A 16,267-nucleotide genomic window follows, 5' to 3' on the forward strand; every position below is an offset into this window, starting at 1 on the left:
GGTTTTTACTGCTTTAAGTAAATGAAAGGTCCTGTACAAAATGACATAATGCCTGTCCATACAAATCAATGACAGTTACTTCACAGCGATCTCCCACTGCACCATTAACTTCACAAAGATAGTGATCCTGACCTGAAAAATGCTGTCTTCAAGTAAACTTACATTATCTGATCTGAACTGAGATTTTAAACAGCCAATGTTTGAATAGATAAAGTTAATTTACCTTCAGTGTACTTTGGAATTTGGCGGTGAGCACTGGTTATTTATCTTGTATTCAGAGGGTTACATAATAATAATAAAAAAAAAACAGGTCATAGTTCAATTCATTAACACTAAAGCATGGGTAAAGTGCAGTTTTTATCCCCAGTTTAGTTTATTTGCCGTTATTATCTTTAGTCAGATACTATACACAGTACAGCAATGCTGTTTACTTCTGGAATGAAATTTGTACTGGAGACAAAAGGCAATTTTACTGGACGTTTTCTCCAGTTTCTGCATTATTTCATTAAACAACATAGATGCATGAAGATAAATAAAGTGAGCCCATGACACCCCTACATGGCCAGTTTTGGTAACTACAACTGTGACAACATCCAATGCTAATATATATATATATATATATACACACACACACACACACACACACGGATGAAGGCTATATTTGCATCCTCTGCCATTCAGGAAAAAAAAGGCATAATACCAGAGTAGTGACGTCAAAAAGTGATGATTCCTCTAGAGGAAAATATAGGCCCTACTTGAACTTTGACCCATTCGACTCCTCGAGACGGTCACTTTCAATTCAAACACAAAATGTCTAGTTTTCAATCACTCGACAACACCCTCAGTACAGAAATATTCATTTATGATCAACAAAACAAGAATACATTTAAAAACATGATGTAATGCTGGTACATTTGCATCTCAGAGAAAATTGACTTGCTGAACCAAGTCTTCTTTAATATTAGCATCACAAGGGTATCTATGCATTACAAAAAACTGTAGATGGGCCTCTTCAGTGAGTTACAGGAAAACAATTCCATCTCGGGTTTCTGAGACAGTTTATAAATTACTCGACCTTCTGTCTTGTAGTTTATGACGTCACAGAAACCAGAGATGGAATTATTTTCCTGTACCTCACTAAAGTCCATCTATTATATATCTTTAAAATAATGCTGTGAAGTGAATGGTAGCTTATGGTCATATAACCACTGTTGATATTACACATAAAATCTGTTTAAAGAAATAATGACATGAAAAAGACAGAACAAAGCATTTAGCAACATTTATGAATACATTCTACTGACATTACACTGTAGCTGCTGCAAAAAACTACCACTACCTTAAAGCCAATTAATATCACATTTACAATAGTTCAAGATGGGTATTAAACAAGGTTAATTTACCAAGGTACTTCTGAGCCATCCCAAGCAAAACACTTTCCAGTTTTATCCACACTAAGATTGTCTATAAGGTTCATTAAGTACTGTACTGAACGCTCAGTAGTAAAAAGTTTATCTTTGGGAACATTTTTGTGATAAGGCCTGGACAGGTCTGTGTCCACAGTTCCTGGATGCAGTGACACACACACAACCTTTGGCCTTCCTCTGCCAAGCTCAAAGCTGAGGTTTCTGGTAGCCATGTTCAGTGCTGCCTTGGACATTCTGTAACTGTACCATCCTCCCAACCCTAGAAATATGACAGCAACATTAGTAACTCATTCCACAACAGAGAGGAGGCCTTGTGTGCTCCAATCGGAATCTGGCAAATATAATGAATGGTTAGGGGGATTTGGGTAGATGTTTATATTATTTTAAAACAGTGGCCCTGAAAATTGTGGGGTGAAAAACCCTCTCTTTTAAATAGTGTTTATTTTTATGATTTTATTTTGTGTTACATTTATTGCTGTATAAATGTCTCTGGAAAAACTTAAAAAGCTAAGCCTTAATGATCTCAAATTTTTATGTGAACGCAGCTGGTCAAGCTCAATTGCTTAATTGATTGTCAATTTAGCCTTGCCCTTTATGCTGCAGTTACAGGACTCCAGGGAGAGGCTGGCTACCTGTGTGCTCTCCTGGGCTGCTACATAGAGCTATTTTGTAAGAAGCCTGTTAGGCAACTTTTGTTTTTGTATGGTTAAAAGTATTTTGTTTTTTATTTAATTTAATAAAAGTGTGCAAACCAGTGCTTGAACTACATCCTTTGATTCCTGCCCCAGTGTTTCTGCACTCTGCCTTTGTCCAGTGCGGTCAAACCCTCACAGCCTAAAACACTAAATAGAACCACAAGACAATCTACTCTCAATTTTGCTCTGAATTGTACATTTTTAGATCTACATAAACTGCACATTTGAGACCTATATAGTTAATAAAATTGTGTGCCAGATTCGATTTGAGAGTATACTGTTAGTTACAACCATTTTAATGGTCCCATCAAGAGAGGAAATTAGTGTGTGGTGGTCTTGCACGTAGCAGACATTACCCTATAGTATGTAGGTATGGATACTGTAGGTCAATTACCATTACGTACTCTAGTCACGTATGCAGAGGTGAGGATAAGTAGAACTTAGTGAAGTTGGAAAAAATATGTCAGTGAGAATAATTAAGTGGATACTATACAGACAAGAGACAGAACAATTCTGTGAAGTTACAATATAAGATCTTACCAGTTTTATTCTTCCATAGAGATTTGAAACACTTACGGTTGTCTCCAATAGACCCAACTTTAGCAGTCATGTTGACTAGAATGCCACTGTGGTGCTTGGATTCATCAGCTGTCTGTTGTCCAAACGCGCCACTTCCCTTCATCAACAAAGGGCTAAAATGTTTTGCCATCACCAGAGGTCCAACTGTGTTAGTAGTCAGGGTGGCAACAAGACCCTAAGAGAGATAAATAGAAGAGCCAGTTAATATGTTTAATATATAAACAGAATCAGTGTCAGACCGAAACCTGTTATAAGGTAAAATTGGAATAAATGCCACCCTGCCATTCCTACAAAATAGATACATTTGGGACATGCAGGGCTTGGCTATTAAAATATTATGCATACAATTGTAGATGGCTGTTCAGGCATCCCAAATAATAGGAGGCTGTGCGGTCCAGTGGTTAAAGAAAAGGGCTTGTAAACAGACAGTCCCAGTTCAAATTCCGGCTCAGCCACTCATTGTGTGACCCACAGCAAGTCACTTAACCTCCTTGTGCTCTGTCTTTCAGGTGAGATGTTGTTGTAAGTGACTCTGCAGCTGATGCATAATTCACACACCCTAGTCTCTGTAAGTTGCTTTGGATAAACAAATCAACCACAAATCAACACAGGTTTTAAAATGTTGGGTATGCTTGGGTACAGTTGGAATTTGGATTATTAGGCTATGTGCACACATTTGATTGTGAAAATAGAGTATGCTGTAAGCAAAAATATATAAATTGTAAAACCCTATTAGTTTTCTGATTTAAATGTACAAGGTTCTCTGTTCAAATCAGTAGCATCACCAAGGATACATTGCTCAAACTTTAACTTCTTTATACTGGACTTTAGGAGCACATCTGTATATGCAGGGCTTATTATGAAACATCTATGTTCTTATCATTTTTTATATTATATTTCAAACCTTGCACCAAAATGCACTTCTTACTTGGCGTACCTTTGTAATTGCACAAGGTAGCAGGGTATCCTTAACACAGTTTAACAATACTATAGCGTACGATAGTAATTTTCAATACAGTACTCTTACCTCAGACGATACATCCCGGAGGCTAGTTTCACCCTTCCCCGAAGGATGCAACATAGCGGACGAATTAATTAAAAGGTCTATTTTTCCAAATTTGCTTTTAACTATTTCTGAGGCTTGCTTAATTTCATTTTCTCGGGTCACATCCACCTTCAGGATTGTGACCTTTTCTGGATACCTTACTCCTAAATCTTTCAACTGCAGTGCCTTCTCCGGATTTCTGCATGTTGCGATAATCACTGCCTCGCTTTTCTTTGACAAAATGTGTTTGCAAAACTCCAGTCCAAGCCCTCTGCTGGCACCTTGTACTAAAACTACAGCTGCCATGATAAGCAATGCTTGTGTAAGTACATACAAGCACGAGAATGTCAATGGCGATGTTCTGCACTGCCCTCTGAATGCGATAAATAGTAGTTACGTATACATTACACAACTAAGTTGTATAACTCCAAAAATCATTTCCTGACGATTACAGCAAAGATTTCACTAGGTGGCACACAAGCACCACATTTTAAAATGACAGCATAGCGAATGAGGACGAGGCTTTTCTTAACAATTCACGTGAAACGACCAAGGAATCACCCAAAACAATTTAAACACTTTGCAAAGTGCTCGCGCTGGATCATGCCGTCCAGGCTGACCATCAATCTTGCCCCTGAGGGTCATTCTACACTAAACATTCTTTCTTATTTTTTAAATACCAAATCCACAAGTTTCAAATACCGCGTCTGAAATGTCATAGTACATAGTACAAACACCAGCCTCAATTTTAAAGTGACATTCCTGTTTGATGCTATACTTATTGACTGCTTTGTGCTAATCTAGCGCGGCGGGCCACTAGTCTTTCATTCATCTTGAGGGCCGTTTGAATGCCATTTTGTCACAAATGAAATGCGTTTGGATGCCTCAGTAGACATAAGTCCCTATCGCCATAACAACCACCACCTCTTCGCTTTGGAGAGGCCCAGGACAGACTTTCTAGCGGATATTCCTTTGGGCTGCGGCCCAGCACTGAATGACAATGTGTTCAGGAAGTATTCAGGCTGCAGCCAGTAAGTACCATTTCTTCTCGCTTTTCATGAGATCTCAATTCACAAAGATCAATGTGATTGAATGAGCTTGATTTAATTTTACCACCAGAGGGCAGCAAAACGTAATTAATGGAAGTATAAACGTCATCTGTGCAGTCTGATCTAAAGACGCTGTCCACTGTGCTGTTATACGATTTTCTTTAGGTTGCTAGGCTGAGGTGCAAGCAGCTTGTTCTTGGGGACATCCTCTTAGCAACAGGAAACATGTTGAAAGTTCAACAAAAAGACAAAGGTAATCCTAGTGATACAATTAGTTTATTAACTTTTGCAAATTGGGCAAGGCAAAGCCTTTTATTACAAGGCTTTTTATTCCATAGACTAGTTTATCTCAACCTTAGTGAAAATAATGATGGTGTAGCACACAGCATTTTAGGGAAGATCATATGATGGAATATGCATGTTTTAAACCACGGGATGTCATCATAGTCTTGCTTACCATTCCTTTAAACTGAGTTAGAGGTATGTGTTGTCGATATTGATAGCAGATGTGTGTGAGAAGGTATCCATTTACTATCCACCCTAGAGTCTTCTCAACTTCCATCAGCAACTAATTAAAAGGTATTTTCTGAACTAGAACTGTCAAAAAATTTTTGGTGCCAAGGAAATACAAATAAATATAATCCTACAAATCATGTCAACTACAAGGAAAAAATTACTAGAAAACGCACCGCTTCAATGTTACTTGTGGCATTGCCTTCTTCCATTTGAAATGATGTATTTATATTTACAACACATCATCCAAATCAGTTAAAACTTTTAGATTCCCATATGGTCTATCTGAAACGGATTGTTTTACATAGTGCTTTAATTTGTATTAAAACAATATTTTCATTAAACCATTAACTTAACGGTTATGCTAGTAAGGAATAAGGAAAACACATTATACGATAAATGGTTCCTAGATTTACTCACTAAACTCAATGGCACGTCATGCGTTTTGCTTGTTTCACGTAAGCAGGTTTAGTTCAACAAACATGCCTTCTATGCACACCTAAAGACGTTGTTTTTTTTTTGTTTTTTTTTTGTATTTTAATACAGCATCATATTGGTATGACGTCTTTAGTCTTTCTTAAAGTGAAAGTGTCCCTTAATCACACATAAAAACCAGCCTTGCTCACTCACGAAGAACACTTCTCTTTGGGGAAGAGTGGACAGAAGAAGCATGAACTTGGGCAAACTCGTAACTCAAAATGATTATACAGGCGAGACCTATTGTCCATTATTACTCATTGCTGAATCTTTTGCCATACCTGTTTAATCACCACTTCTGTTACTGTTGCTGAACGGTCCGGGTGAAGAGATGAACGCATCCGATGCTGCATTATTGGACCAGGTGCATAACTGTACAGTTTGCTGACAACACCGGGTTGCCACATGGACAACGGGGATCAAAATGGTTATGGACACCAACAGCAGTTTTATTTACAGTAACATCAGGTCCTACATGATAGAAGAAAACCCGAGGGATCTCAGCACCACTAGAATGATTTCAGACTCGCTGGACTTACATTATTTATTAAAAATAATACAAGAGCCAACTCCCAGTTCCTTGCCAACTTCCAGTCTGTTCACAGAGAACGACACTCAGTGTGGGGAGAAGATTCTGAACTATGGAATCATGGAAAAAGTAGTTATTGGAGGTATTCTTACGATGCTCACTTTACTGACTATTGCTGGAAACTGTTTGGTAGTTATTTCGGTATGCTTTGTAAAGAAACTAAGACAGCCTTCGAATTATCTAATTGTTTCTCTGGCTCTGGCTGACCTCTCGGTAGCAGTGGCTGTAATGCCGTTTGTCAGTGTGACGGACCTTATTGGTGGACAGTGGATCTTTGGACAGGTTTTCTGTAACGTCTTTATAGCGATGGATGTGATGTGCTGTACAGCTTCAATCATGACCCTGTGTGTTATAAGTATAGATAGGTGAGTATGCTGGAAACCACCCGGGGTGATCAGACATAAAACTGACACTCCATTTCATTTCATTCATGCCTAATGTACTCTTCGGCACTTTTATTTCCCACATCATTGTGTATAATATAAGCACCTTAGCTTCTAGATACCACAGATTTCCTTAACATATCATAAGCGTACCAGAACTACTGTTTCACACTTTTACAACAATACAAAAAATAGAGTGCTAAGTATGTGGGAATTGACACATTTAATATATAACTACATAACAACTGAAGACATTAGATTATTATTATTATTATTTGTTTATTTAGCAGGCGACTTACAGAGACTCGGGTGTGTGAACTATGCATCAGCTGCAGAGTCACTTACAATTACGTCTCACCCGAAAGACGGAGCACAAGGAGGTTAAGTGACTTGCTCAGGGTCACACAATGAGTCAGTGGCTGAGCCGGGATTTAAACCGGGGACCTTCTGGTTACAAGCCCTTTAACCACTGGATTAGACTTCTTTGTCCAATTTATACACTGCCATGTAAATAGGCGACAGATACATATCCGTAACATAATCCTTTTAGCACTTCTTCAGTCCTATTTTCTTTAAATTATTGAAATTATATATATATACTTCTACTGTACCGTACCGGATCTTAATTCTTGTATAGCGAGAAACTAAATCGATGCATGTTTAGTAAATACACCGTATCAACCAAACTGTACTAAATTTATGCACGTATGTCTATGGGACATATTTTCAACTCGTTTAGTCTGGTTTTACACAAATAAACCTGTATGTTTTGAAACATAAAACATAAGAAACATACACAGACAGTAATTGCCTAGTACATTGCATACCTTAAATTCTGCTATACTGTATTTTTGAAAATATGACCCCATATGCACTTTGTATTCCCTATAGCAATTTATGCTAAATGTTTGATACAGGTAATCTTTTTTTTTCGTAGTTATTATAAAACAATAAGGAAAAGTAATTCATTGTAACTTTTCTCTCATGTTATGAAATTGCTACAGTATACTGTTTTATAGTGAAAATGATTGATTAATTATTTTAAATGAGTCTTCTATAATAGTTTTCCTGGGGCAGCCGCAGCCAGACACGAGCAACATGGACTGTATCAGCGACTGGGGAGAGAGATGGGATTGTACTGTAAAATGCGAGTCTGTGCTGCTCCTCTCTCTCTCCTTTACATGGGTGCCGGCTTGATTGGCTCGCTCGGGCTATTTACTTTTGTGTGAATGAGAGTGGAGCGTCAGGTTAGCAAATAGGGAGAAGGAAGCAATCACCAGAGCTCATTTACATATTGTGTTTTGAATGGACTAATGATGTGAGACATGGGGGGAAGCGGGAAATATAAAAATGTGCACAGTGCTTCCAGCTGGTTGTTGTGAGTGTGAGTAGTCAGAAGGAGAACTAAAGGCAATAATTAAAAGAGTAAGAGAGAGTGCTGAAAGAGCATTAAGATTCATAAATAAAAATAGTAGTTATAACTGTTTTTCACTGCACGCTGTCTCCGCTGTCTCTTATTTCTTGCCACTACGAACCCGCTTAAGGCAGATCACTATACTAGTGTTAGAAGTAAAGTGGGATCTAAATGGAGAACATGGAAGACACCAGATGAGTTCCACATGAGGGAGCAGACCCAGAGCCCGAGGCCCCATTCGGGAGCAGACAGTGGGCACTATCTTATGAAGGCAACACCGGTTATCAGGGCATTCTGGAGGACAGCAAGGGAAGGACCACCTGACAGCAGATCCAGACACCCTGACCACCACCACTTGGAACCCGGACCCCCACAACCGCTGATACCGACGTGGTCAACCCTGCAACCAGGCCACCCCCTTCTTCCATGGAGAATCCACCTGGAGCTACCTGAGCGTCACCCAGCACAACCACATCACCCCTCCCCCTCGCCCCCCCGGTAAGGGCTGAAGCACGGGACAGCTGGAGGCCTTCATTGTACAGTCTGAGCTATCAGCTGCGGAACAAGACAACCATCTACCTAGCCCAGTCACTAGAAGGAGCCGCATCCAAGATCTTACTGGATCTGAGCTTGGAGCAGAGGACCGAATATGGGGCGCTGTTAGCAGCAATGAAGCGACGGTTCGACGACTGCGAACCATACCTCGCTCTTCAAGACCAACTCCAGCGAAGGAAGAGGGCACTGAGGGAGAAACTGGGGGCGTTGGCTGTTGACATTGTACATTTAGCAAGACGGGCTTACAGCGATGAACCCAACAGCTTTAGTCGTTGCATCGCTCTCGATACCTTCCTCCACAGTTTACAGCCAACATCAACGAGCCACCTAGTCCATCTTGCCAACAGCCGCACTCTGAAGTAAGCGGTGAGCCAAGCGCTAACTATTGAGGCTGTGCTACAGGAATTAGGGTCCCCACCATGCCATGGGCCAAACCACTTTGCCTATCAGACCCACCTTGACGAGGGAGAACCAGAGCACACCCCTACCCCCAGAGTGAGAGCCAGTGCCCTTGGACCGGAGCCGACAATGGGAGAGGATATGCTGGAGATGCAGGCAGCCCGACACTTGATGGCTAACTGCTGCCATTTAGAACTTAATGCAGCTATGCCAACCCCCCCCCCCCCCACCCCCAAACCGGTGGGAAATGGGACAGGCCCTGTACCAACCCCCTTAGACAGTCGGGGTGGGACGGACCAGAGAGGGAACCTTCCTTAATGCAGCAGTTCACATCGAACGAGTACCATGCACACCACTCATCAATACCAGGTCGTCCATCATGATTGTCCGCCCCAATGTGATAAACAAGGCCCGGACTGACTGGAAGGAGCGTGTCCACGCCACCCCAGTAAAACTGAGAATGGTTACCGGCGACCTGGCCCCGATAGAAGGGAGAGGATGGCTGAAAGTGGAATATGGAGGAGTCAGCAGATTCCATGAGGTCTGGTTGGCTACTGTACAAGACCCTTGCATCTTTGGCTTTCATTTCCTTCAGCGCGTTGGGACCCTACTCGACCTGCACCACGGAAACATAGCGGATCCTACCTCTGCCACCCCATCAGTCCCACCTCCGAGGGCTCCCCACCCGATATAACAGGCCTAAAGAAATCGACTGCACTCACCTGGTCCAGCATGTGATCGACACAGGAGAAAACCGTCCAATGGTGTGAGACATGGTGGGGAAAGCAGGAGATATAAAAATGGGCACAGTGCTTCCAGCTGGTTGTTGTGAGTGTGAGTAGTCAGAAGGAGAACTAAAGGCAATAATTAAAAGAGTAAGAGAGAGCGCTGAAAGAGCATTAAGATTCATAAATAAAAATAGAAGTTATAACTGCACACTGTCTCCGGTGTTTTATTTCTTTCCACTACGAACCAGTTTAAGGTAGATCGCTATAATCCATCCATCATCTGTAACTGCTTAATCCTATAGAGGGTCGCGTTGAGCTGGAGCTGAACCCAGCAGGCACAGGGCGCAAGGCAGGGCTATACTCTAGATGGGAAGGCAGTCCATTGCAGGGCAAATAAGTGGCAATTTAGAGAGGCCAATCCACTTAGCCAGCATGTCTTTGGACTGTGGGACCTGGAGAAAACCCACATGAACACAGGGAGAACGTGCAAACTCCGGACCCCTGAGGCTGGAATTGAACCCAGGAGCTGTGAGGCAGCAGTGCTAACCACCGCGCCACCATGCAGCCTGCTATAATATATATAAATTTTAAAAACAGTTCTCATTTTAAATAATGCATGTATGGGTAACACTGCAATCTTCAAACGCTATTATTCCATTTCGGTAATCATCTACCAGGGCCCTCTAGTGATATTAATAATTCACAATACCTAGTCCAGAAATACACCCTTTTTTAAGTGCAAGCTATTGAAATACAATAAATATTTAATTACACCGGGCATTATAAAATGTTGCACTAACCTTCATGAATCATGATACTAGAAATATATACAGTATATATAGCATGAGGTTATATATATATATATATATATATATATATATATATATATATATATATATATATATATATATATATATATATATATACTGTGTATATATACTGTGTATATATATATATATATATATATATATATATATATATATATATATATATATATCTATATATATAATTTCACAAATGTCATATATGCTTTTCCAATATATAGATTTGTCTTGAACCAGTCAAAAACAATTGACTGTGACGTCAGACTGTGGCACTGAAGAACTTAAATTTATTGTACTGTACCGAGCCTTCCCTATCATGGGTGCACTGCTTTGCCTCTTCTGGAAGAATGGTAGTGTCTGCTTTTTCACTCCATTGTCATATATCTTTTTCAGAAGAGCTCTTCAGTTATAATGATATTTAGGGTGTATTCCTTTGCCTTTGGCAATTGATGTAAAATTGAATTGAAGTCCTCTTATGGGCTGTTAGAGCAGAAGAGCTCTTGTGGAAGTAGTAGATGACAAAAAATACGGCCTTAGCCTGGAAGAGCAGAAGAGAAAAGCCTTTCAGCCTCAGAATCTGTCACGTTTAACAGGGAACTAGAGGTCCAGTAATTTAAATATACTGGTTATTTTTATTTATTTATTTATTTTTTTATTTTATAAATTTAGTAGTCACCAATTGTTTTTATCATTTTTTCTCCCAATTTGGAATAGCCAATTATTTTTAGTCTCAGCTCACCGCTACCATCCCCTGCTGACTCGGGAGGGGCGAAGACGAATACACGCTGTCCTCCAAAGCGACCGCTTCTTTTTCACACTGCAGGCCCACCATGCAGCCACCTTAGCTACAGCGTCGGAGGACAATGCAGCTCTGGGCAGCTTACAGGCAAGCCCGCAGGCTAGACTACAGGCTAGACTACAGGGGTTGCTGGTGCGCTGTGAGCCGAGGACATGCTGGCCAACTTAGTCCCCCTCCCCCCCCTCCTCCCGGGCAGCACTCAGCCAATTGTGCACTGTCCCCTGGAAACTCCCATCCACAGTTGGCACTGGAATAGCCTGGACTCGAACTGGCGAAGTCTACGCTATAGGGTGCATCCTGCACAACACGCGGAGTGCCTTTACCAGATGCGCCACTCGGGATCCCCCTCATACTATTATTATTATTATTATTTATTTCTTAGCAGACGCCCTTATCCAGGGCGACTTACAATCGCAAGCAAATACATTCAAGTGTTACAATACTGGTAATTTAAAGTCTGTTGAGGCACCTTATTAAATGTAATGTGGTCATTTATTTAAAAAGGGGACTTAACTTCTGTTTTACATACCATTTCAGGTACCTTGGAATAACTAAACCTTTAACGTACCCTGTGAGACAAAATGGAAGATGCATGGCCAAAAGGATCCTGTGTGTTTGGCTCCTGTCTGCCTCCATTACTCTGCCTCCTCTCTTCGGCTGGGCTCAGAATGTAAATGATGACAAAGTGTGTTTGATCAGTCAAGACTTTGGCTACACCATTTACTCTACCGCTGTGGCGTTTTACATCCCCATGTCGGTGATGCTAATCATGTACTACCAGATATACAAAGCCGCCAAGAGGAGTGCTGCTAAACACACATTTTCTGGCTTCCCCCGGCCAGAAGAGAATGACGACATTGACTCCGCCCCGGGAGCCATAAAACTGCGCAAGGAGTCGGAAGAGTGCGCCCATTTTTCTCGGCTTCTCAAACACGACAGAAAAAACATCTCCATTTTCAAAAGGGAGCAAAAAGCAGCCACCACCCTGGGGATTGTTGTGGGGGCGTTTACAGTTTGCTGGCTGCCTTTCTTTCTGCTGTCCACAGCAAGGCCCTTCATCTGCGGTATCGAGTGTAGCTGCATCCCCCTCTGGGTAGAGAGGACATTATTGTGGCTGGGCTATGCCAATTCCCTCATCAACCCTTTTATATATGCCTTCTTCAACCGGGACCTGCGGACCACGTACCGGAACCTGCTGCAGTGTAAATACAGGAACATCAACCGCAAACTGTCAGCGGCAGGGATGCACGAAGCTCTGAGGCTTGCAGAGAGACCAGAACTTGTACTCTAGCAGCACTGCTTTGAGGGAACACTGTCTGTAACTTGGTTATATACTGTACCCCTTTCCTTTATTACATTTTATATACATGCTTGGGGTGTTCAGAAAATATGAATATTGTGGCTCAGTTAGCCTGTCCTTTAAGGTGTATTATGTTAACGTGGGGTTTTATCATTCTAAAATTAATTTTGCTTAGCACTTGGTGTCACAAAAAAAAATGTAATCAAGCTGTTAATTTAAAGAGGAAAGTTAAATCCATACACTTACCTCTTTGTCCCCGGTACCTTATTACTTTATATGTTACAGCCTTCCTACCAGTGCAAGATAGCAGCATTGCTAATGCTAAAAATAGATGCTTAAAATATACCTTTGAGGCTAACACAGTTTTCATTTAATTTACTTTCTGACTTCACAACATTTTTTAATGCATTTATAGCACTAAATAAAGCAAACCAGTACAGGATATGTAATTATTGCAAAGCATGGCCTTAGGCCAGTGTTAAAACAGTATTGAAAAAATACATTAAATAAATGCTGAGTTGGTATTAAATGTTGTGGAGTTTACTCCTGGGTAAAATACAATAAAGTAAGCCACACAATAAATTGTGAAGTGTCTTAACTCAGGTAAGAAAAATATAATAAAAAATAAAATTGCATATTACTATTATTTTTTATGTATAAATCATGTTGTATTGTAAATTGCACATACAGTACTTACTAGTTCATAACCAGCATACACTGATTTGTATAAACGAACATTGTTACACATGAGAAAAGTCTTATTATTTAATGCTGAAAATGTTAACTGTTACCTGTATTTGATGAATTATACACATTTAAGTGAGCATTGTTATGTCTAGAACAAAATCTTTACCTGCTATAGTGTAGAAGTTACATCCTTTTTTCATTTGCTTTATCATAGAGAGTTTCCAAACCATGTCTCACAAACCATACGTGAAGTTGCTCTGCCAGGTTAAAGGTTACCCTTTGCGTGTAAAACTGTTGTGATGTTTTCTGGCTTGCATGTCTTGTGGTGAACATTAAATTAAGCATGACATAAACCTACAAAATTACAGTAGAGGAATGTAGTTCTCCACACCCTGTGTTCGCAGTTTGATAAACGTGGTTCAGAAACTTTCAAATATCAAACATGTAAATCAGGGGTGTCCAATCACAGTACAATGATAGAACTACCTACTTCAGGGTCTAGATGGAGGTTTAATTGGTTCAATTAATGCATTTAGAACATGGTTGGAGGGGCCACCTTGGCTACTCCTGAAGTAAATTGTTTATTTAAGATCAGGATTTTCATTTGTTCTTGACCTGGTTGACAGAATTTATTTCTACATTAACCAGCAGTAGATCACATGCCTCAATACATTAAAGGCAAAACTTCAATATGGTATTATAAACAGTATTCAAAACCTCTTGTACCTCTTGTTAGAATCATCAAATTTTTGGTGCCGACTCACAGGAGTATTTGCATAGTGGGGGGAAAAAACACATGTTAATTACTACTGTAGCACTAAACAGCTAAGTAATAAAACTCAAGTTGGCCCTCATTTCTTCTGAAGGGAATACAACAGTTTAAATATAATACAACAAAGAAGAAGAAGAAGAAGAAGAAGAAGAAGAAGAAGAAGAAGAAGAAGAAGAAGAAGAAACTATTGTAAGTGTTTCTTGCTAGTTTTATTAAAATTGCTGTAATCCTTTAAGAAAAATCAGGGTGAACTTTGTTGCTAAATAAGGCCCAAGGTCTCTTAAGCCCTGACAAGTTGTTGTTTCTCATTTTGTAAAATGAATGTGAAATTTCCTTGTGAATAAACGCTTTGAAAATATGCCTTAAAATGTGATGATCAAGCATCCTCTGCAGAGACTCCCTGATTCCATTGCACCTCAAGGAGTCTCTCAAGTGACTGTTCCTCAACTGATCATGACAATGGATTGACTACTGAGAGGTCCTTGTTCTTTAACACCTTTTAGAGGCTTATTCCAGTTAAGCTGAATATAGTAATTGAATAATTTGAACCTGTATACAAGGAGAGGAACAGGTGAAATATAATACATATTATAGCTGTTGAAAATGGTGCTCTCTACACATAGACAGTGCATTGAGCTTGCTATGTGGATGTTACTTTGTTACTGTGAAGAGCCCAACATCAAAGTGGAAATAACAGACACGGAGGCGTGAACAAAAGCTACAATGGATTTCATTTCTCCACTTTTCTAATACGTTACATACAATGTGTTTATGTATTTCACTAATCCTTGCTTGTGTAGTGTAGTGTGGACAAAATAAAAGTAGGCACAAATACTGTAATATCGAATAAATACATATGGCAGTAACAAAATAATGTATTTTAATGGGAAAATAAGTACATTTTAAAACAAACTTTAAACGAATGTTACAGTTGAACAAAAACTTTAAATATTAGACCATTTGTGAGGAAAAGCTACATTTGTGTTCATGAGTTGCCAATTACAACTAAATTACCGCTACAGAATTGGTAACAAATGGTCAGTGTGAAATCAATACTGGGAACTCCTTAGAGTCTTTTTTTACAAGATTAATGATTAATGTCCAATTGTTTGCCAAAAAAAGTTTAAACTGTGTAAAGTGTGACTGTTTCATGCCTGTCAAAATAAACAAATAAATAAAAGAAAAAAGAAAAAATAACAGGCCCCTGTTAAGAAATGATTTATCTGCCCTGTGATTCTCGGCCCATCCAATGAGACACGATGTTTAACATATGCAGTGATACTGGAAATAAGACCAATGCCTGGCACTATATCATGAGTCAACTGACCGATGACAGCAAGTGTGCTGTATTTAGCTTTATTTTATATAATGTATCTGTGTATATGGAGGCTGTTGTGTATGTCTCTCTGTATGTCACACTTACATTTTTACATTTAAAAAAACACTTATCCATTTATGATTAAACTTGAGCACACGGTATCAGAATCTAGGGGTTTGAAGGTTCTCTCCTTGGCTTTCTCTCTCCATCTATGAGTCACAAATTATTCATGTATGATGGTTATACTTTTGCAGAAGCCTTTAAGAACATTCAAATCTTATGCAGACACCTGTCTATCTATGATGGCTCTAATTTGGAATTTACATAAGGCCATGGGGACTGTTGCTTTAAATCTGGCATTGAAGGTAGCATTTGCATTCTTATCAGCTGTTACAATGGCTTTCCAACTAAGCCCCTGTTGTCCTGGATTGAAAACACATTGTGATTAAACTGAAAGTATAAAAAAAAAACAATGATCTCCACCCTGTATTTTATAAGCAGCCGTGCAGTTTATTGCAATTTATTTGACCTTGTTTACACATTAATACAGTTTTATCTGGTGGTCCAAAAATGCTAAATATATTATTGGCCACACTTTATAAACATCTACATATTAACAAAGGAATACACTGCAATTTCAATACAATTTTCAGTTACTATAATAGGTGTCTTATAAATCATTACTTCTACTGTACTACTACTAATAATTATAAA

At 39.5% G+C, this 16,267-nt stretch overlaps 2 protein-coding genes across 3 annotated transcripts; one reads left to right on the forward strand and one right to left on the reverse strand.

Annotated features, from left to right (window-relative positions):
* Window positions 1-845: 845 nt before the first annotated feature.
* zgc:65997 (uncharacterized protein LOC794398 homolog) lies at window positions 846-4,347 on the reverse strand. 2 transcript variants are annotated; one of them, XM_034030701.2, is made up of 3 exons: window positions 3,729-4,347; window positions 2,663-2,876; window positions 846-1,686 (listed from the first exon to the last, which is right to left on the reverse strand). In XM_034030701.2, exons 1-3 carry the CDS (start codon window positions 4,050-4,052, stop codon window positions 1,400-1,402), a joined length of 825 nt encoding a protein of 274 aa, XP_033886592.1. In that variant the 5' UTR covers window positions 4,053-4,347; the 3' UTR covers window positions 846-1,399. The 2 variants fall into 2 exon arrangements, with proteins under 2 accessions (XP_033886592.1, XP_033886593.1); XM_034030702.2 differs by having other exon boundaries at window positions 2,699-2,876; window positions 3,729-4,332.
* A 1,624-nt stretch (window positions 4,348-5,971) lies between these two features.
* Window positions 5,972-15,887, forward strand: LOC117417781 (5-hydroxytryptamine receptor 7-like). The gene is made up of 2 exons (XM_034030077.3): window positions 5,972-6,739; window positions 12,014-15,887. The coding sequence occupies exons 1-2, from the start codon at window positions 6,210-6,212 to the stop codon at window positions 12,765-12,767; spliced, it is 1,284 nt and encodes a 427-aa protein (XP_033885968.1). The 5' UTR covers window positions 5,972-6,209; the 3' UTR covers window positions 12,768-15,887.
* The last annotated feature ends 380 nt before the right edge of the window (window positions 15,888-16,267 follow it).

This window comes from Acipenser ruthenus, chromosome 13 (assembly GCF_902713425.1).
Source record: "Acipenser ruthenus chromosome 13, fAciRut3.2 maternal haplotype, whole genome shotgun sequence".
NCBI classification, from domain to species: Eukaryota; Metazoa; Chordata; class Actinopteri; order Acipenseriformes; family Acipenseridae; genus Acipenser; species Acipenser ruthenus.